The sequence below is a fragment of the Diabrotica virgifera genome, chromosome 1 (genome assembly GCF_917563875.1).
Source record: "Diabrotica virgifera virgifera chromosome 1, PGI_DIABVI_V3a".
Lineage (NCBI taxonomy): Eukaryota > Metazoa > Arthropoda > Insecta > Coleoptera > Chrysomelidae > Diabrotica > Diabrotica virgifera.
In genome coordinates this window covers 118700989-118724595 of record NC_065443.1, presented here as the reverse complement: position 1 = coordinate 118724595, position 23607 = coordinate 118700989, and the positions used below count along the sequence as shown (strand labels likewise).

The 23607-nt window shown below is 35.7% G+C and overlaps 1 protein-coding gene across 1 annotated transcript in view; it reads right to left on the bottom strand.

Moving 5' to 3' along the window:
* The window catches only part of LOC114349541 (probable multidrug resistance-associated protein lethal(2)03659), a 74756-nt gene that overhangs the window by 24408 nt on the left and 26741 nt on the right, over nt 1-23607 (bottom strand). Inside the window, exons 7-9 of the mRNA XM_028299947.2 lie at nt 17705-18367; nt 862-1219; nt 378-528 (exon numbers count right to left, since the gene is read on the bottom strand). Of these exons, the coding sequence (XP_028155748.2) occupies nt 378-528; nt 862-1219; nt 17705-18367 (1172 nt within the window). The remainder of the gene's footprint in view (nt 1-377; nt 529-861; nt 1220-17704; nt 18368-23607) is intronic.

The following is a 23607-nucleotide window of genomic DNA, read 5'->3' as shown; positions in this document are numbered from 1 at the left end:
AGGCTTACACTTCACGACAAAATAAGAAACGATGGAAAAGAAAGGGTTTTTATTGACACTACTGAAGATAAGAGTTTGAGATAGTAAGGACATGTAATACGTATAAATGGAGACAAGTGACCAAAGATTATGATGGAGTGAAACCAGTGCATAGAAGAAGAAGAAAACCTCAAAGAAATACATGGCAGGAAGGCATCAGACAAGCCATGACCAAAAGGTATCATGACTAGCGAGATAACTAAATAATAATCAAAACTACCACCTGAAAGAACCAAGGTATTATAGCTTGTAACAGAGTAAATAAGACGCTATTATGAAGAATATGTCATCAGAAACTAAACTAATAATAGCTATATTATTATAAATAAAATACTAACTTGCTGCCTCCAGACGTTTTAAGCTCCTTCCTGCAGGTAAGTACATTTTTCTCATTAGAAAAGCCAGCGCAAAAATCAAAGCGATGATGAAAGCACCAGAAGGGTTGACTAATGTAACCAAGAAAACTATTCCACCGACGTTAAATATCGTCTGAAACAAAAATTTCATATTCAATTGACACACATGAGTATATTAATAAGTTTAGTAATAACCTGTACAGGGTGTACAGGGTGATTCAATAAAGTCTAGGAGTCAAATCAAGTTTTAGGACCTAATCTTCGTCACCCAATAGGTTCCCGTGACGCTTTAATAACTGCAAATTTGACATCCAATGCTCCCCCTACTATAATAAACATTTAGATTTACAGAACATAATTCCCGCTATATTTAATATTAAAATAGCCTTACACATAGTAGACTCCTAGTCTACATTACCATTGCAAAAGTGAAGGTGTTAAAAGAAAACATTGCATAAAATCTTACCCTGCAGCATTGATCCAAAACAGCAGAAAGATACTCATCGACACTCAGCATATCTTGTGATAACCGGTTCAATATATTTCCTATCAAGTGCGTATCGAAAAACATCATCACTGAGTTGATGATCTTCTTGATCATCGCCTTGTGTAAATTAACAGAGGCCCTCCTGCAAAACTCCAACAATGCGTAAGTAGTGAGCAGTTCCATTCCTGTACCCAACATAACAAATACCGAGTACAACCTAAACGTGTCTTGTTCGATGGATTTGGCCAATGACAATGAGGGAAATAAGGTATCATTAGAAAGCGGATTGGTGGAAATGTTTTTCTCGATGTTTAGCACAATTTGCTTTTTGTCCACCCTAAAAAATAAAGTATTGGTTTAAAATTATGTATTTTGTTCGCAATAATGTGCTACTACAAATATATCTGGCATCATAAACAGCATATACTAGGCGCTCTTAGTGTGGAGAAGAAAGTGATTGAAAGGAAAAGAGACTGTACACGATACACTTTGCTCACGACCAAGCCATTCTAGCTGAAGACGATAGTGGTATACACTATACGGTTAGAAAACTGGAAGAGGAGTACACCAAGTGGGGCCTCACCATTAATATACTTAAAACCTGTCAGTAACGGCCACTAAAAATGAAGGCCGATATAGAAAGGACGCCGGTATTGCCGGTTTTTGTAGTCCACAGATACCTACATAAAAAATAATTGGAACTTTGTTTATTTTGTTAATAAAAGCAAATTTAATTCTATAGATTCTTCTTCTTCTTCAAGTGCCATCTCCTAATCGGAGGTTGGATATCATCATCACTATCTTTACTCTATCCACCGCTGCTCTAAAGAGTTCTATAGAACTGCATCTAAACCAGTCCCTTAAATTCTTTAACCATGACATTCTCCTTCTTCCTATACTCCTTCCGCCTCTTATCTTTCCCTGTATTATCAGTCTTAGCATTTCATATCGCGATGTCTATTAAGCTAGAAAGACCATTTCATAAGGGAGCCATAAGACACACCCCATATTTTTTTGCTATTTTATTGCTAATTTATTACGCAAATTAAAAATTTATTGCTTCATCCCCTTCAGAGAAACAGGTGGCCATTCCAGCTTAATATTAAGCTAGAAAGGCCAACATTCATATATCCGGAACGAAAGTAGATAGAGAGTTGCTTCTAGTGGCCTATTTTATTGCTAATTAATTGCTAATTTATTACGTAAAACAAAAATTTATTGCTTCATCCCCTTCAGAGAAACAGGTGGCCATTCCAGCTTAATATTAAGCTAGAAAGGCCAACATTCATATATCCGGAACGAAAGTAGATAGAGAGTTGCTTCCGGTGCCCTATTTTATTGCTAATTAATTGCTAATTTATTACGCAAAACAAAAATTTATTGCTTCATCCCCTTCAGAGAAACAGGTGGCCATTCCAGCTTAATATTAAGCTAGAAAGGCCAACATTCATATATCCGGAACGAAAGTAGATAGAGAGTTGCTTCCGGCGGCCTATTTTATTGCTAATTAATTGCTAATTTATTACGCAAAACAAAAATTTATTGCTTCATCCCCTTCAGAGAAACAGGTGGCCATTCCAGCTTAATATTAAGCTAGAAAGCCCAACATTCATATATCCGGAACGAAAGTAGATAGAGAGTTTCTTCCGGTGGCCTATTTTATTACTAATTAATTGCTAATTTATTACGCAAACAAAAATTTATTGTTTCAACCCCTTCAGAGAAACAGGTGGCCATTTCAGCTTAATATTAAGCTAGAATAGCCAACATTCATATTTCCGGAACGAAAGTAGATATAGGGTAGCTTCCGGCGGCATATTTTATTGCTAATTAATTGCTGAAAGATTGAGTTTACAAAAATTTAAAAACTCACCCCCTTCAACCCCTACCGTTATCATCATACCCTGGAATCCACAAAAATTGAAAATAACCAGTTTAAAGAGCTAAAACCAAGTACGTATTTTTTGCTCATTAATTACTACATGTCTAAGCCAAAAATGAATGTTTTGCTTCCTCCCCTAACGAGCCACAATAGCTACAGCGGTTTAATACTTAAGGCTGCAATACTCAACACTGCTATTTCAGGAAAGAAAGCAGATAGAGGGTCGCTTCTGGCGGAATATTTAATTTTTAATTAATTGCTGAAAGATGGGTTATACCAGTATTTACAAACTCACACCCTCCAACCCCTACCGTTATCATCGTTCCACGGATTTCACAAAGCGTGAAAATAATCAGTTTAAAAACTTAAAACCAAGTGGGTATTTTTTTTTCTAATTAACGGCTGCAGGTCTACGCCAAAAACTAATTTTTTGCTTCATCCCCTAACGAGAAACAATGGCTACTGCGGTTTAATTCTTAAGCTACAATACCCAACACTCCTATTTCAGGAACGAAAGCAGATAGTGGGTTGTTTCCAGCGGCATATTTTATTGCTAATTAATTTCTGAAAGATAAGGTATACAACAATTTGCAAACTCACCCCCTCCAACCCCCACCGTTGTCATCATTCCCCGGATTTCACAGAAAGTCAAAATTACTAGTTTAAAAACCTATGATCAAGTGGGTATTTTTTTCCTAAGCAAGTGCTGCAGGTCTACGCCAAAAACGATTGTATTGCTTCATCCCCTAACGAGCAACATTGGCTACTGCGGTTGAATACTTAAACTACAACACTCAATTCTCCTGTTTCAGTAACGAAAGCAGATAGAGCTTCGCTTCCGGCGGCCTATTTTATTGCTAACTAATTGCTTATTTATTACGCAAATTACAAATTTATAGCTTCAACCCCTTCAGAGAAACAGGTGGCTATTCCAGCTTAATATTAAGCTAGAATAGCCAACATTCACATTTCCGGAAAAAAAGTAGATAGAGGGAAGCGGGTATTTTTTGCTTATTAATTGCTACAGTTTTAAGCCAAAAATGAATGTTTTTCTTCAGCCCCTAACGAGCCACAATGGCTACTACGGTTTAATACTTGAGGTTACAATACCCAACAGTCTTATTTCAGAAAAGAAAGCAGATAGAGGGTCGCTTCTGGCGGCATATTTTATTTTTAATTAATTGCTGAAAGGAGGAGTATACCAGAATTTGTAAACTCACCCCCTCCAACCCCTACCATTATCATCGTTTCCCGGATTTCACAAAGACTGAAAATAACCAGTTTAAAGACTTAAAACCAAGTGGGTATTTTTTCTAATTAATTAACTTCTACGCAGGTCTACGCCAAAAACGAATTTTTTGCTTCATCCCCTAACGAGCAGCAATGGCTACTGCGGTTTAATACTTAAGCTACAATACCCAACACTCCTATTTCAGAAACGAAAGCAGATAGAGGGTCGCTTCCAGCGGCATATTTTATTGTTAGTTAATTGCTGAAATTTGTTGTATATAACAATTGACAAACTCACCCCCCAACCCCAATCGTTATCATTCCGCGGATTTCACAGAAACTGAAAATTACCAGTTAAAAACCTAAGACCAAGTGGGTATTTTTTTTCCTAAGTACCTGCTGCAGGTCTACCCCAAAAACGATTTTTTTGCTTCATCCCTGAAGGCCATCGCTGAAGGGCAACAATGGCTACTGCGGTTGAATACTTAAGCTAGAACACTCAACCCTAGTATTTCAGGGGCGAAAGCAGATAGCTGGTCGCTTCTGGCGGCCTATTTTATTGCTATATTATGCAAAATAAAAATTTATTGAAAAAAATGAATAACCATTTTCAATTTCGAAAATGAATAACCATTTTCAATTTCGTTGCAAAACGAAAATACAGCCGAACCATATTCTAGTCCAATCAGAGAGTGCTGCAAGCACCTCTACCGGTTTCGAAACTTATTAGTCTCTCATCAAAAATTTATTGCTTCAACCCCTTCAGAGAAACAGGTGACTATTTCAGCTTAATATTAAGCTAGAATAGCCAACATGCATATATTTGGAACGAAAGTAGATAGAGAGTTGCTTCCGGTGGCCTTTTTTGTTGCTAATTAATTGCTAATTTATTACGAAAAATAAAAATGTATTGCTTCAACCCCTTCAGAGAAACAGGTGGCTATTCCAGCTTAATATTAAACTAGAATAGCCAACATTCAGATTTCCGGAACAAAAGTAGATAGAGGGCAAGTATGCAACTTCCTTAAAAAAACGAATTTACTAAGAGAGTTGACCATAATTTTTGTACTTATGCGTGCTAATAATAAGCTGCGAAAGAATTTAAGCATAGGTTTCAAAAAATTAAAGCAAGTGTTGTTTATTTAATTTTAATTTATTTTATCTTTAATGTACATTAGTAATCTAGGCGCTATTTTTTTGTTTCTTTAACGAAAAATTATTTTTCTAGTAAATTATCGAAGCCCATCCAAGATGTGTTTCCTCTTCGATAGGTATAGGTTATGTAGTGACCACCTCGATTTTCATTAAAATCAGACAAACTGGTGCCTCCTCACCAGTGTATCCGATAGCATCCATTAATACTAGCTGATGATCGTCGTCGTGGGGTATGTTTAAATTTTTATGGAATGTCTTTAATGGTATGGTTTTAATTTCTTCATGTTCATTATAGACTTGAAAAACCGCAACATTGAGAACTAGAATACATAAGTGGTATGTTTTCTCCATCTTCCTCTATGGGGTTGAAGCCTGGACAATGACAGAAGTAACACAAAAAAAATCCAAGCATTCGAACTCTGGTGCTACCGTAAAATGCTCAGAATGTCCTACATGAGCCATACGACAAACGCGGAAGTCTTTCGGAGGATGAACAAGGAAACAGAGCTTATGATTATAATAAAAAAAAGGAAATACAATTTTTTTTCATCGTAAGAAATCAAAAATATGAACTGCTCCAACTTAACGAACATAATCGAAAGCAAAATTAATAGCAAAAGGGGACCAGGAAGAAGACGCAACTCTTGGCTTAAAAACCTACGACAATGGACGAATATGAACAGGATGGCTGCAAATAAGATAAAATGGGAAAATGTAATGGTCAAGGTCCTTAAGGATAAGGCACCGTAAGAAGAAGATGAAATATATTAGTAATTCCACATAAATTCTCTATATTTCTGTCACAGATTGTGGATTTTTTGAAATTTAGGGGCATGCTTCTGAAACCACTTTTTGTTCGTTCTCTAGGACCTGAAAGTCAAGCTTTTTTGGGAATTGAAATTGAAACTTATGTCGCAATCTGTCCGAATTATCTTTCCTATCCTTGTTTGCATTCATTAAATGCTATTTTGTAAATTGTTTGGTACAATATATCAACACTCTCGATGTAAACTTGCACGCTCAAGAAGATGGCCTTAACATAATTTGTCTAGTCCAAAGTAACGTTCCTATTACCTATTTTTGAAAAAGAGACAAGTGTATTTTAGCTTGTTTTTAAAGCGAAGGAACATTCCTACTAGCTATTTTTGAACAAGTGTATTTTAGAATTTTTGCGTTTTTCTGTATTCCGACTATAATTTCAACACAAAAAAAGATACAAGAAATATTTCCATATGGCATAAACAGAGTTTACCTAAAACCGTAAGGAACTATCCTATAAGCTATTTTTTTAATGAGAAATTAGAGTATTTTAGCATGTTTTTTTTTTTCATTTTTATGCATTTATTTGTAGGTACTCTGGCCATAATTACAACGATAAAAGGTAACAGGTAGGTAATATTTTCGATGTAAAATTTTGCACTGAAAAACATGATACTAACAGAATTTAGCTAAAGCCTGAAGGGAGTTTCCTATAACCAATTTTGGAAGGAGAGATTAGTGGATTTTAAGATGTTTTTTAAGCTTAATTACTTTTTCTACAATCCGTTTTGATGCGCCATTTTGGTGGTGATTTAGTTTGAGATTTTTATCTGAATACAATATTAAGAACAGTAAGGGTATTCTCTTAAATTACTTTTAAGTATAAAAGTATTATTTTTAATCAATTCCTCACGAGAACGGCACATGAAGATGGATTATAGAAAAAATCCACTAACATCTACTTTAAAAATAGCTTATATGAATGTTCCTACGAGCATTGTATTAATTATTCTATTAGTATCATCTTCTTTATCCTGCAATATTAAATCCAAAATGTTACCTGATACTTTTTTTAGGGTTGATATTATGGACAGAGTGCAAATAAATACATAAAAATGAAAAATGATGCTAAACTACACTTGTCTCTAATCTATCCTTCCAAAATTGGTTATAGGAAAGTTCCTTCAGGCTTTAGCTAAATTCTGTTAGTATCACGTTTTTCAGTGTAAAATTTTACAACGAAAATGTTACCGACCTGTTACTTTTTTATCGTTGTAATTATGGCCAGATTACAAATAAATGCATAAAAATGAAAAAAAAACATGCTAAAATACTCTAATCTCTCATTAAAAAATAGCTTGTAGGATAGTTCCTTACGGTTTTAGGCAAATTCTGTTTATACCATATGGAAATGTTTCTTGTATCTTTTTTTGTGTTGCAATTATAGTCGGAGTACAGAAAAACGCAAAAAATTCTAAAATACGCTTGTTCAAAAATATAGCTAGTAGGAATGTTCCTTCGCTTTAAAAACATGCTAAAATACACTTGTCTCTTTTTCAAAAATAGGTAATAGGAACGTTACTTTGGACTTTAGACAAATTCTGTTAAGGTCATCTTCTTTAACGTGCAAGTTTACATCGACAGTGTTGATATATTGTACCAAACAATTTACAAAATAGCATTTAATGAATGCAAACAACGATAGGAAAGATAATTCGGACATATGACATAAGTTTCGATTTCAATTCCCAAAACAGCTTGACTTTCAGGTCCTAAAGAACGAACAAAGAGTGGTTTCAGAAGCATGCCCCTAAATTTCAAAAAATCCACAATCTGTGACAGAAATATAGAGAATTTATGTGGAATTACTCATATATTTTATCTTCTCCTTACGGTGCCTTATCCTTAAGGACGTTGACCATTACATTTTCCCATTTAATCTTATTTGCAGCCATCCTGAATAGTTCTGTGGAGGTCATATTCGTCCATTGTCGTAGGTATAAGGTATAAGCATAAGCTCTGTTTCCTTGTTCACCCTCCGAAAGACTTCCGCATTTGTCGTATGGCTCATTTAGGACATTCTGGGCATTTTACGGTAGCACCAGAGTTCGAATGCTTGGATTTTTTTGTGTTACTTCTGTCATTGCTCAGGCTTCAACCTCATAGAGCAAGATGTAGAAAACATAGCACTTATGTATTCTAGTTCTCAATGAGATATCCAGCTGGAGGTTGCATAGAACTTTTTGTATTTTGTAAAACACTGTACGTTCCTTTTCCAGATGTGTTCTTACTTCCAGTGAGTGGTACAAACTTTCATCAAGGTTGCTTTCAAGGTACGTTATTCTTGTTACTCCTCACTCCTTCCAGATCTTTGTTTTGTCACAGTGTGAAGGTCAATGTTTTGTCGACATTGACCTTCACACTTCTGTTTAGGTGCTTGCCAATGACCACCCTTTTTGTCTGTTTTTGTACTGAATTTCATTCCAAATTCTCTACAGGTATTTTATAAAAAACAAAAGTTAATTAATTTACATTTATTGCAGGGGATGTTGTGGTTTTTCAAGTCTATAATGAACATGAAGAAATTAAAACCATACCCTTAAAGACACTCCATAAAAATTTAAACATACCCCGCGACGACGATCATCGGGTAGTATTAATGGGTGCTATCGGATACACTGGTGTAGGAGGAACCAGTTTGTCTGATTTTAATGAAAATCGAGGTGGTCAATATATAACCTATACCTATCGAAGAGGAAACACATCTTGGATGGGCTTCGATGATTTACTAGAAAAATCATTTTTCGTTAAAGAAACAAAAAAAATAGCGCTCAGATTATTAATGTACATTAAAGATAAAATAAATTAAAATTAAATAAACAACACTTGCTTTAATTTTTTGGTACCTATGCTTAAATTCTTTCGCAGCTTATTATTAGCACGCATAAATGCAAAAATTATGGTCAACTCTCTTAGTAAATTCGTTTTTTAAGGACGTTGCATACTTTATTTTAAATGTACAGATTTTAGAGAATCTGCCAATATTACCATTTAGTTATTAAAAAACGATATACAAAAACTGAGCATTGGGTCACGTGCTACAGATATGTGATAATGGGTATCGACAATTTAACATGGACTCTAAAGTATAAAAAACTCTACAAATCAATATTGAACTGTACAGATATTCTTAATGAGCATTAAAGAAAATTATAAATGAAATATGAGTGTTGGGTACTGTGGGTTCATTATAAAACTGCAGTAGCCATTCTTGCTCGTAAGGGGATGAAGCAAAAAATTCATTTTTGGCGTAGACCTGCAGCAGTTGCTTAGGAAAAAAATACCCACTTGGTCATAGGTTTTTAAACAAGTAATTTTGACTTTCTGTGAAATCCGGGGAATGATGATAACGGTGGGGGTTGGAGGGGGTGAGTTTTTAAATTGTTGTATACCATATCTTTCAGAAATTAATTAGCAATAAAATATGCCGCTGGAAGCGACCCTCTATCTACTTTCGTTACTGAAATAGGAGAATTGAGTGTTGTAGCTAAGTATTCAACCGCAGTAGCCATTTTTGCTGGTTAGGGGATGAAGCGATAAAATCGATTTTGGCGTAGACCTACAGCAGTTGCTTAGGAAAAAAATACCCACTTGGTCTTAGGTTTTTAAACTGGTAATTTTCAGTTTCTGTGAAATCCGTTGAGCGATGATAATGGTAGGGGTTGGAGGGGGTGAGTTTGTAAATTCTGGTATACCCAATCTTTCAGCAATTAATTAGCAATAAAATATACCGCCGAAAGCTACTCTCTATCTACTTTCGTTCCAGAAATATGAATGTTGGCTCTTCTAGCTTAATATTAAGCTAGAATAGCCACCTGTTTCTCTGAAGGGGTTGAAGCTATAAATTTGTAAGTTGCGTAATAAATAAGCAATTAATTAGTAATAAAATAGGCCGCCGGAAGCGACGCTCTATCTGTTTTCGTTACTGAAACAGGAGAATTGAGTGTTGTAGTTTAAATATTTAACCGCACTAGCCATTGTTGCTCGTTAGGGGATGAAGCAATAAAGTCGTTTTTGGTGTAGACCTGCAGCAGATGCTTAGGAAAAAAATACCCACTTGGTCATAGGTTTATAAACTAGTAATTTTGACTTTCTGTGAAATCCGGGGAATGACAACAACGGTGGGGGTTGGAGGGGGTGTGTTTGCAAATTGTTGTATACCATATCTTTCAGAAATTAATTAGCAATAAAATATGCCGCTGGAAACGACCCTCTATCTGTTTTCGTTCCTGAAATAGGAGTGTTTTGTATTGTAGCATAAGGATTAAACCGCAGTAGCCATTGTCTCTCGTTAGGGGATGAAGCAAAAAATTGGTTTTTGGCGTAGACCTGCAGCTATTAATTACAAAAAAATACCCACTTGGTTTTAAGTTTTTAAACTGATTATTTTCACTCTTTGTGAAATCCGTGGAACGATGATAACGGTAGGGGTTGGAGGGGGTGAGTTTGTAAATTCTGGTATACCCCATCTTTTAGAAATTAATTAAAAATTAAATATTCCGCCAGAAGCGACCGTCTATCTGCTTTCTTTCCTGAAATAGGAGTGTTGAGTATTGTAGCCTTAAGTATTAAACCGCAGTAGCCATTGTGGCTCGTTAGGGGAGGAAGCAAAACATTAATTTTTGGCTTAGACCTGTAGCAATGAATAAGCAAAAAATACGTACTTGGTTTTAGCTCTTTAAACTGGTTATTTTCACGTTTTGTGGATTCCGGGGAATGATGATATCGGTAGGGATTGAAGGGGGTGAGTTTGTAAATTCTTGTAAACTCAATCTTTCAGCAATTAACTAGCAATAAAATAGGCCACCGGAAGCAACTCTCTATCTACTTTCGTTCCGGATATATGAATGTTGGCCTTTCTAGCTTAATATTAAGCTGGAATGGCCACATGTTTCTCTGAAGGGGATGAAGCAATAAATTTTTGTTTTGCGTAATAAATTAGCAATTAATTAGCAATAAAATAGGCCACCGGAAGCAACTCTCTATCTACTTTAGTTCCGGATATATGAATGTTGGCCTTTCTAGCTTAATATTAAGCTGGAATGGCCACCTGTTTCTCTGAAGGGGATAAAGCAATAAATTTTTAATTTGCGTAATAAATTAGCAATAAAATAGCAAAAAAATATGGGGTGTGTCTCATGGCTCCCTTATGAAATGGTCTTTCTAGCTTAATAGACATCATATCGCGGTCCCCTCATTACGTGTCCCAGATATTGTAACTTTCTTATTTTTATTGTGTTTATTATTTCGCATTCTTTACCCATTTCTCGCAGTACTTCCGTGTTCGTTTTCCTCTGTGTCCATGCTATTCTAAGCATTCTTCTGTAACACCACATTTCAAATGACTGTAGCTTATTTATGTGTTCTTGCTTTAATGTCCAGCTTTCAAGTCCATATTGTAGTATCGAGAACACGTAGCATCTCAAAGCTCTTGCTCTCAGTTCTAAGCTAAGGTCTTTGTTGCAGAGAACTGTTTTCATTTTTACAAACGCATTTCTTGCTATTTCTATCCTGGTCCTTATTTCTGTTGTTTGATCATTTTTCTCTGGAATCCAGGTTCCTAGGTATTTGTATTTATCAACCCTTTCTATCGGTACATTTCACAAATGTATGCTTGTTTGTATGTTTGTTTTCTTAGTTATTATCATGTATTTGGTCTTTTTTATATTCAATTTTAGTCCATATTCTTTACAGAAATTGTTTGTTTTGTTCAGTAGTAGTTGGAGTTGTTCAGCAGACCTTGCTATAATCACGGTGTCATCTGCATATCTTATGTTGTTAATAGATACAAAAACGTAAACTACTTTAACATAATAATATAAAACAAAACTAGGTAGGACTACATTACGGAAAAGACAGATTGATGCTAAGCTTTTTTAAAGAATTTTTCAACTTACTTTTATTTTTTTATAATATCCTTTAATAATTTGAGTTTTTACAACACCATATTTTTCGGCCAACTTTTGTGAAATTAAATCATACTTATAAAGTGATAAACGTTTCTATTTTACAAAGCTTTTACGACATTTTATTATAGGATTTTAAGAACCTTCTGACCACCGACCCTAATTATACAGTTATTTAGGTAGATACCATAGGTAATAAATATTAATGGAAATTTACATCAAACAAAATTATTTTAACAATATTATTTTGGCCGACACTTACAGGTAAATTTCTATACAATGGCTTTAAAAATATGTGATTATTTGGCCGCGTTCGTATTATAAAGGTGACCGTAAATACCAGGTCATAAATAAGGGAATATACATAATATAATTGGTTTGGGGAATTTTGAAACTGGCCGTAACTACAGGTGGCCGATTTTGGTAGGTGCCCGGTAACACAGGTTTTACTGTACAAGAACCCAAGTATTTAGTTGCAGGAGATAACCAGAAAACCTACAAATTGAAAAAATGTTAACTATAAAATCAACTGAACATTCAAATACTTGCGAGCTCAAATAACATCAAAATCAGAGAGTAACGAAGGTCAGCCAATTACATAGCTACATGGACTGTAGTGAAATAATAAAGTAACAATATAAAATTAAACAAGAATTTATAAAACAATACCTAATAGAAAATATTGGGTTGTACCTCGTCGAACTCTGGGAAATAAATCAATTAACAGATGAAAAATGAAGCTCATGGAAATGAACTATCGAAGACAATGTTGTCGTCTCATTAGACTTAATAGGGTGAGAAACGAAGATATTGGAAGAGAAACTGAAATTGATCGAGATACTAGGCATCTTCTTCTTCTTTACGTGCCATCTTCGCGACGAAGGTTGGCAATCATAATTGCTATTCTCACTTTTGACACTACAGCCCGAAAGAGTTCAGTTGAGCTGCATCCAAACCATTCTCTGAGATTTCTCAGCCAGGACATTTTTCTCCTACGTATGCTGCGCCTTCCTTGAATCTTTCCCTGCATAATTAATTTAAGGAGTTTATATCTGTCACCACGTGTTATATAACCCAAGTATTGAAGTTTTCTTATTTTGATGGAATCCAGTATCTCCCTGCTGTTCTGTATTCTCCTTAGTACTTCCTCATTAGTTATTCTGTCTGTCCAGGAGATTCTCAGCATTCTTCGATACGTCCACATCTTAAATACTTCCAATCTATTGAGGCATTGTTTATTGAGAGTCCATGTCTCCACACCATACAAAATAACAGAAAATACATAACATTTTAGAACTCGCTTTCTAAGATTTAGACTGAGGTCTCTACTACATAATATTTGTTTGATATTAGTGGATGCACTTCTAGCCTTTTCTATTCTAATTCGGATTTCTTTGGTATAATCGTTTGTTTCACTAATGTTTGTCCCTAAATAGTTATAATTCTGAACTCGTTCTATCGTCTTATTATTTACGTGTAGATTTATGTTTCTAATTTATTTATTTAGCGTATGGCAATTTGATACACAACATTATCACACATATGTTATAGTCTAACATCTAATGTATTAATATATTCAATCGACGCTGGTGTTGCAGAGGCGAAGTCCAGAGGATCTCCATCATACTTCCTCCGAGGGCATTCGGCAATCATATGCTGGATGGTCTGTTTCTCGGCGCCGCAGTCGCACTCAGCAGAGGTTCTCATTTTCCATTTATAAAGGGAATCTGCGCAGACTCCATGACCCGTTCTTATCCTGTTAAGAGTTGACCATGATTTTCGGGGGAGGTCAAAACCTGGTGGAGTTTCTGTGATGCATGGTGTGTTTCTCATTATTAGGTTCGGTCTGTCGCTCTGCATGTTCTTCCACTGGGAGTTCATTTGGAAATTGTTGGAACTCAAGTTTATTGCATCTCTAGTCGGAGGTTTTCTGGAGCGCAATCGATGTGAGTTAGCGTCGGCGACATATGTGTGTATAGGTAACTGCGGGTTGTTAAGCAGCTTTTGGAATTCTCTAAGCAGAGCATGCTGACGACGAAGGTTAGGTGGAGGTATGTGGCTCAGTAGTGGAAGCCACTCCGCAGGTGTAGACTTGATCGTTCCAGATATGAGACGCATGGCGACATTGAGCTGAGTATCTATAATTTTTGTGTGAACGCTGTTCAGCCAAACAGGGGAGCAGTATTCAGCTGCGGAGTATACGAGTCCAAGGGCTGAACACCGAAGTGTACTTGCTGTTGAACCCCATGTAGTCCCGCAAAGCTTCTGTATGATGTTGTTACGGGTTCTCAGCTTTGCTGCGGTGTTCTCAAGATGTTTCTTAAAGGAGAGTGTTCTGTCCAGGGTGACGCCGAGGTACTTGGGATTATAGTTGTGCGTGAGCAGTTGCTTATCAATGTACACTTTAAGTTTTGTGTGGGCCATATTGTTGTTCAGGTGAAAACAGCTAACCTCGGTTTTTTTGGGGTTAGGTTTAAGTCTCCATTGTTTAAAGTACTTAACCAGGCGTTCCAGATCTTCCGTTAGGATTGCCTCGGAGTTTTGTATTAAGGAGTTTTGAGTTGCAAGTGCCCAGTCGTCTGCATATCCAAATTTTTTAGATCTGGTAGGGGGCATATCAGCTATATACATACTAAATAGCAGCGGTGCAAGTACGGAGCCCTGGGGGAGGCCGTTGTTAAGCGTTCTCTGTTTGCTCACTGTAGTTCCCAGGGTTACACGAAAGTTTCTACTGCTCAGCATAGTATTTATGAGTCTGGGGGTTGCTTTGCAGGGGATTATTTTCAGGAGCTTATAGATGAGGCCATCTTTCCAAACCGTGTCATATGCAGCCGATAAATCGATGAATGCCACAGACGTCTTTAGTTTTCTTTGGTAACCTGCCTCTATGTAGGTAGTTATAGAGAGCACTTGGTCAGTGGTGCTTCGTTGAGGCCTGAATCCTGCTTGTTCAATTGGTATTTTTTGAAGTAGCTTTGGGCCGATTCTGTTCAGGACCAGTCTTTCGAGTAGCTTGTAAGCTGAACTGAGTAAAGCGATGGGGCGGTTACTCGCTGGGTTGTCTGTTGGTTTTCCAGGTTTTAGAATGGCTATGATTTTTGTTTGTTTAAAGATGTTTGGTAGGTTACCTGTTTTGAGTATATCTGTATAGAATTTAGACAACCAGGTTTTTGCAAATTTCCCACAATGGATCAGGAATTCGGAAGGTATACCATCTGTACCAGGAGCTTTGTTAGGTTTAATGTCTTTAATGGCGTTTGAGACTTCTTCTGGAGTGAACGGTGCGGAGTACTCTGTATCTGATGGACAGGCAGCTTTTAGATGTTTAAGCTCCCTTTTTATAGTAGTGGTAAACTTTTTATCACATGCTCCTCTGGAGGTGGCAACTATATGTGATGCAATTTTATTAGGGTTGAAGTCGTGGATTTGTCGTGTTGTCAGTTTGTCACTTCCGAGTTTTCTTAGGAGCGACCACGCTTTACGGCTGGACTTTTTGAAATCTAACGATTCGACTTCATTTGTCCATTTCTTCCTTCTTGCTACATCAAGGCTCAGGAGAAGTTCGTCCGCAATGTCACTTTCACCGGTTTCAAGATATTCTTCGTAGAGGTTTTGGCTTTCCTCACTCCATCCTGGTATGTATTGCTTACGATGGCCCCTGGGAATGTCTTTCTTTGCTGTAGCAATTATTGCCCCTCTAAACCTTTCATAATTTTTGTATGTTGGTGGAATCCATCGTAGGATTTTATCGAGTTCGTTGGTAAAGGCGGGCCAGTTACCTTTGTTAAAGTTCCAGCGTGGTCGTGGAATGGTTGTGACTAGTGGGATTTGGATACCAATCTCAATAATGATCGGCCTGTGCTGTGTAGCTTTTCTGGTTTTTGCTCACAAAACATAAATCTGGATTGTACTCTTGTTTCCATGCCGCCGATTTAAAAGTGCCCCGGTCTTTGGCATCGAAGACGTGATGCAGGTGGTTACTCTCTGCCCAGTCTAGCAGTGTCTCCCCATTTTCATCGTTATTTCTGTATTTCCATTCTTGATGATGGCTGTTAAAATCACCTAAATAGATGGCGGGATGGGGCCTTATGTCTATGACGTGGCTTGGCCATGTAATACTTAGGGGTTTATAAACATTTGTCACTTCCATTTCACCTATTTTGGTAACGGTCAAATGTATATTATCTTGCATGGTGGCAGATATGAGGTGAACGTTTTCTACGGAGTTTTTTACGTAGTTGGCGGTACCATAAGCATGGTGATAGGTTGCTCCCAGAAGATCATAGCCTGGAATTTTGCCTCTACTTGCGAGTTGTTGTTCGTTCGCAGCATGGGTTTCCTGTATGACTACCAGGTCGATGTCGTTAGAAAGTAGTATGTTTGACAGCATTTCGCTTTTGGATCGACTAATGCCTTCAATATTTATCTGACAAATCCGGACAATATGTCCCAGAGTTCTAGTCGCTTGGTTCTCATAAGAACCATTTCTTGGTTGGGCGTTCATGTTTGCAGTTGTGTATTGGCCAGGAGATCGTTAGATAGTTTGGCCGCCTGTTCGTTCTAGCTCATTTAGTGTTAACCAGAGGGCACGTGCAGAATTCTTCTGCGGACTAATATTTCTGCGGTTTCTAATATTTTTCTTTGATATAACCATGAATTTCGTTTTCTTTATGTTAAGTGACAGACCAAATTCTTCACTCGTTGCAACAACCTTATCTAAAATTCTTTGTAGATCTGTAATAGTTTCTGCTATTAGTATTGTGTCATCGGCGTATCTAATTTCACATATGGGTAGGCCATTTATTTTTATGAATGCTACTTCATCTTCTAATGCTTTTTTGAATATTTCTTCGGAGGATGCATTAAACAGTGATGGCGACAAGACACAGCCCTGTCTAATGCCTCTTTTGATTTTTATTTTATTGGTGTTTAAATTATTTATTCTTATGACAGCTTCTTGTTCATAATACAGACTATTTATTATTCTTATATCCCGTGTGTCGATGTTCCTTGTTCTCAGTAGTTTTATTAACGGATTATGTTTCACCGTATCGAATGCCTTGTTATAATCTAGGAAGCAGACATAGATGTCCTGGTTTACATCTAAACATCTCTGTATTAGCACATTTACTGCAAATAATTCTTCTCTGGTTCCTTGAGCATTTCTAAACCCGAAATGAGTTTGTACAATGTCTTGTTCTAACTTTTTTTATATTCTACGATAAATAATTTTTAGCAATACCTTGAGTATGTGGCACATTAGACTGATGGTACGGTGTTCGCAACATTGTTTGGCGTTTCTCTTTTTCGGTATAGTCACGAATGTTGATAGAAGCCATTCTTTAGGTAGTATACCTGTTCTGTATATGATATTAAATAAGTCGATAATTACATGTATATTACAGTCGGCTATAAGTTGCAATATTTCTGTCGCTCTTTCGTCCGGTCCTACAGCTTTCCCAGTTTTAATTTCTTTAATGGTGTGTTTTACTTCACTTTCTGTTATTTCTGGTCCAGTCTCCTCAACGAGATATTCGTTATCTATTGTGTCTCGGTTGTCGTTAAACAGCTGTTCTATAGTTTGTCCATACCATTAATTTGATTTCTGTATCCATTATAGGCATAATTGAAACCAAAAACTGGTATAGACACCTGCAGCAATGCCTGAAAAGAGTGAAAAGAGATGTCCAAAAAAGATAGAAACATGCACACCTCCCACTAGAAGAGAGCAAGTTAGAACAGGCAGTCTTGGAAAGACGTCGAAGATGGATTGACAGTCAAAGATTCAAACATTGAACTAACTACATAATTTTGACACAGTCTCACTTACCACTTGGTTAGTAGCCTCTCTGCATAACTTACTGCAAACTGAGTGGATCCTCTCATAGAAATATTAAAAAGAACGAATAAGAATCCTCCTCCGTATATAAAGTACTGTTTGTAAACTCTCCAATCCACAGATCCTTGTTTCTTTACTTCACTGTAGATCTTTTTCGTCGACTTTTCGTCTTTTTCAAGCAATTTTATATCATCTGTCACTTCGTTATCGAAATCTGCAGAGTTATCTTCTTTAATTTGTTGTTTTTCTTGTTTTTGTAAGTCCACACCATGATCTACAACTTCTTTTGCTTCTCTTATAATCTGCTCGCTTGGCTTACCTACGTCTTTTACTGTACCATCCTCCAATATTATCACATAATCAGCTTGTTGTATATGACTAGGATTTTGACTAACCAAAACACACGATTTGTTTTTTAAAAACTTCTTAATGCATTCGTTGAATATATAAACTTGAACTGATGCATCTAATGCAGTGAGACAGTCATCCAAAAGATAGATATCACTAGACCTGTAGATAGCTCTCGCTAAATTGATTCTTGCTTGCTGACCTTTGCTTAGGTTGAGTCCTCTATCGGTTAATATAGTTTCGTCTCCGTGTTCAAAAAGACTTAGGTCAAATGTTAGGGCACAGGCTGTTATAACTTCATTATACCTAAAATAAAAAAAGCTTTTACATAAACTGAAGGAAAAACACCGACATATTTATGTTTCGTGGATCTTAAGAAGGCATTTAACAGAGTACGTTATCCATTTGTTGTACTCAAGAGAGATATCTCTAGGATTAATTAAAACGATCGAAAATATCTAGCAGAAAAACACAATAAAAATAAAATTAGAGGAAGAACGAACTGACCCAACTGAAGCTGGAAGATAAGATAAGAGAGGGGGATACCCTGAGTTCTCTAGCGTTTAACCTGATCATGGATGAAATAATACAAAAGTAAGAAATAAGAAAGGATACCAATCGGGAGAAGAACAACTTAAAATAATCTGCCATCCAGACGACACACATATCTGCTAATCTATCAAGGTAACGATGATTTACAACGTGTGTTGCACCAATTTAATATAACCGCTAGATAATTTAACATACTAATCTTCCCACAAGAGACAAAATCCGTGGTTATGACAGCAAATCTACTAAGATGTAAACAAGAGGTGGAGGGTCAGATAATAGAACGAGTGATGGAGTTTACATAAATAGGTATGCATCACACTATCTACCGACGGGAAGCTAGAAACAGAAGTGAACGATCAAGTAAATACAGCAAATATAGAGTAGCAGGTTCCCTGACTGAAATAATATCTTCTTCTTCTCCTTCTTCTTCTTTCTCTTTATAAGAAATTCTGCTTATTCATTGGCGGATTGATAGGTCTATGTAACGTTGTCACTGCATCTTTTGCTCGATCATAATGAAAAAATAAGGAGAAATAAAAATATCGCAAAAGAAATGAAGGGCAGAATTTATAAAACAGTCATTAGACCCATAACATGCCCAGAAACAAAAAGAACGAAAATGCTAGAAAGAATGCTAGAAACCGCAGATGTTTCAAAAACCCTTAGAAAAGTCTACTGTTACACACTATGGGGCCGAGCTAGAATAACAAGAAATAGAGTATTGAAAACGGCGAGACACGGTTCTCCAATAGGAAGACGATCAGTGCAAAAACCACGAAAACCATAACTTGCTAGAAGTACATTTGAAAATAGAGTCTTGTATACACAAAAAGAGAAGAAGAAGAACATATCCAACGTTGCCATAAAAATGGGTCTTAGAGTGATAGACTGGAAAGTGGGGAAAACAAGTTTGATAAGATACGGCAATCTAAGAAGAAGAACCAGAAAAATAAGAAGAAGAAGGAGAAATCGAGTTGGTAGAAAGATTAGTTGTACGATGCCGTACAGGAAGGTGTTAATGTGCTAGCAAACCTTGAGCTAGCACACGATAGTTACACATCCACTAGCAAATTCATTAAATAATGTGTATTAGACCAAGTGTATATTATTCCTATTCCTAGTCTTGCAATTAAGTTGACTGTAATTGAGGCCATCCCCGGAAAAAGGGCCCATATGCCAATTGGCGCTTTTGAGGAAAACGCAATTGAAAATTTAACAAGTATTTTGAAAACAAAGATTTAAACTTTAAACCTTATTTAAAGCTAAAATAAAAGTATTGTATTTAAACTAAAGTTACGTTTCAAAGATATAGACACATTTTTATGTAAATATAATTTTTTTACATTAGCTTGTCATGGGCCCTTTTTCCACAGATCATTTGCGAAAGTATGAAATAATTTTAAGAAAATCTTTATTTGGCAAATGACGTAAAAAATAAACATTAAAAAAAGTTATGATTATATGAAGAAAGTTATACAGAAACTTCTTCTAGTATCCAGCATATCCACTGTTCATCTTCTTGGGACAAAAACGAAAATATATCTCTCACGTCTTTTTCCTTCGCCGGCTTTATTCCAACCACTGGGACAGTTTGAATGGCAATGTTTGTGTTTATGTTTCTTCCTTTCCAAATTGTGAATGGTATGTAATTTTCCATGTATGTTTGAGAACAAGCTAATGTTCCGTCTTTTTTGTATTTCATTTGTACATACTGTTGAATGCTGAAAACAAGTCCCTTTGTTTTTGGCTTATTTAGAAAGAGTCCTTCCAAACTTTCAGCCCAATTTTTGATTAGCGTTCTGTCCATGACAACATTAACAGGAGATGGATTTTTCCGACAATGCACTATTGCTTCAAAATATGGCTTTGCCGTCCCTATGTATTCCTTCTTTTTTAAAGATGACTTTACCAGCCCAAAACAGCGATCGCACTGGTTAAAGGAATGGCTACGAACCGGAAATGTATGTCGAATATTGACGTTAAACTTGTGTGCTAACCACATTCCAAATTTTACCATTGAAATGTTCTTATTTTGTCCTCCGCACGCATCCGACAAAAATACGATTTCAGTGACATCGCCATTAATTTTTTTGCACAAGCAGTCATAGACGAATGAAATAACAGAATCGGCACCTTTTTTCCTTGTCCTTCCATAAATGTATACATAAAAGCCGACCCATCATTGTGAATATGTATATTAAAGAGATAACACCAAAGTAGACGTTTATAAAACTGCACTGTTACATTGAGTTTCGGAACTGGTAGATTTTGTCCATAGTAAAATTCAATAACAAGGCAACTACTGTCAGTTTTACTTTTTTCTATCAGATTCTTTCTCATTGCTATATGTCGCTTTACTTTCACATTGTGAAGGCGATAGGAAATTGCACAGGCATCGTTAGGATTAATAGTTTTTGTTTACACCCTGTGCAGAAATCACATACGTCTGTTTTGGGATTGTTGAAACTGTATGAACGCAGTGACTTAAAATACTGAAAGTATGTCTTGTATTTCATCTTTAGATTTGTGCATGTCTTCTTTATAGTATTTTAACTACAGTCGGAAAAATAAAAGAATACCCATGAACGAACATATAAAACACGCTGTATTTTCCTGTCACCGTGTCACAAAGAAAATTGTCCAGCGCAAGTACATGTAATAATAATTATTACATGTACTTGCACTGGCTAATTTTTTGTATGACAAGGTGACAGGAAAATACAGCGTGTTTTATATGTTCGTTCATGGGTATTCTTTCATTTTTCCTACTGTATTTATAGTGGGAAATAAGCCACAATATTTTTTAAAAAATGATTTTTATTAACGTTTCGACGCCCAAATCGGGTGCCGTTGTCAAAATACAAAATACTATTAACATAAACAAAAATGTTGTTGCTTAGTAAAAAAATTCTTCTAATAATTTATTTAATTTGACTCATTTATATCGGCAATTCAGATACATAATATGATACATTTTAAAGTAGAAGACTTTAAAATGATATTGCCAATATTTATGAGTTGCGTTCCTGGGACGACTTTACTGAAAGATAGTTCATTCGATTACATGAAATCAACCCCAACTCAAGAATATCCGTCATAAAAAAATCATAGCATGTGATCTGTCTTTAAAAAGACAACCACATGCAACGGTGACATTAAAATTCTCGCGTTAGAGATCTCATAGTAAATCACGAGGGAAAACCAGGAAAAACCTCGTGATACTATCCCGACATCGTAAGTATTTGGTCTTTTAATTTACTCTCAAAATAACTTGTACATTTAATTTACTCTCAAAATTAATACCAAATTCTGACTTTACTATAATTTTGTTTAAATTATAAATAATATCAATAATACATGGATATATAAGTAATACTAAAATATAAAATATGTACTAACTTGACTATTAACTTACTAATTGTGGTATTTTCTTTCTATTGACTTCCTCTTTCAGTAAGGGTATCCACATCCTACTGCATTCCACCGAGGAATTTGCGACACAATTGGTTTCGTTTAGCATAATTAGAGCCGCTTCTTTGATTTTTCTCTTTTTACTATCTGTTTCTTTCAGGACTATACTTGAATCCCTCCAGTGAACTCTATGTTCATTATCCCATGCGTGTTGACATATTTGAGATCTATCAAATTCTCTATTCTTAATATAAGATTGATGTTCACTTATTCTAACGTTTAATGGTCTTGATGTTTCACCTATATAAAACTGTTCGCATTCACAAGGTATTTTATAAGTACAATTCTTTGTCCTTTCTTGTTCATTGTTAGGTTTAGTTTTAGATAGAATAGATCTCAATGTGTTGGTTGTTTTGAATGTTGTTGAAATGTTGAATTTATTTCCTATTGTTTTAAGTTTCTCGGATAGTCCTTTTATGTATGGTATTGATATTTTCCTCGTAATATTTCTTGTGAATGTTGTAGGATCCCGTTCTATTTTGTTCAGTGGAGGGATTCAAGTATAGTCCTGAAAGAAACAGATAGTAAAAAGAGAAAAATCAAAGAAGCGGCTCTAATTATGCTAAACGAAACCAATTGTGTCGCAAATTCCTCGGTGGAATGCAGTAGGATGTGGATACCCCTACTGAAAGAGGAAGTCAATAGAAAGAAAATACCACAATTAGTAAGTCAATAGTCAAGTTAGTACATATTTTATATTTTAGTATTACTTATATATCCATGTATTATTGATATTATTTATAATTTAAACAAAATTATAGTAAAGTCAGAATTTGGTATTAATTTTGAGAGTAAATTAAATGTAAGACCAAATACTTACGATGTCGGGATAGTATCACGAGGTTTTTCCTGGTTTTCCCTCGTGATTTACTATGAGATCTCTAACGCGAGAATTTTAATGTCACCGTTGCATGTGGTTGTCTTTTTAAAGACAGATCACATGCTATGATTTTTTTGTGGCGGATATTCTTGAGTTGGGGTTGATTTCATGTAATCGAATGAACTATCTTTCAGTAAAGTCGTCCCAGGAACGCAACTCATAAATATTGGCAATATCATTTTAAAGTCTTCTACTTTAAAATGTATCATATTATGTATCTGAATTGCCGATATAAATGAGTCAAATTAAATAAATTATTAGAAGAATTTTTTTACTAAGCAACAACATTTTTGTTTATGTTAATAGTATTTTGTATTTTGACAACGGCACCCGATTTGGGCGTCGAAACGTTAATAAAAATCATTTTTTAAATAATATTGTGGCTTATTTCCCACTATAAATAGTTACAATTGTAAAAATGCCACAAGAAAATAGCTTCAGAACAACATTCTTTATAGTACTGTACAAAAAGCTCATACAGCTTTTAAATATTTAACTCGGGATTCTCAAAATATTTTAGTTCGGATTTGTGTTGGGAATAATGACTTTTCTTAAACGGAATAGTTTCCAAATGCTCTTTAAGCAAGTCATGAATGTTGGGAGCCAATTTGTGGGGTCTGTTGGCATGTGTCCCTCGCTTTTC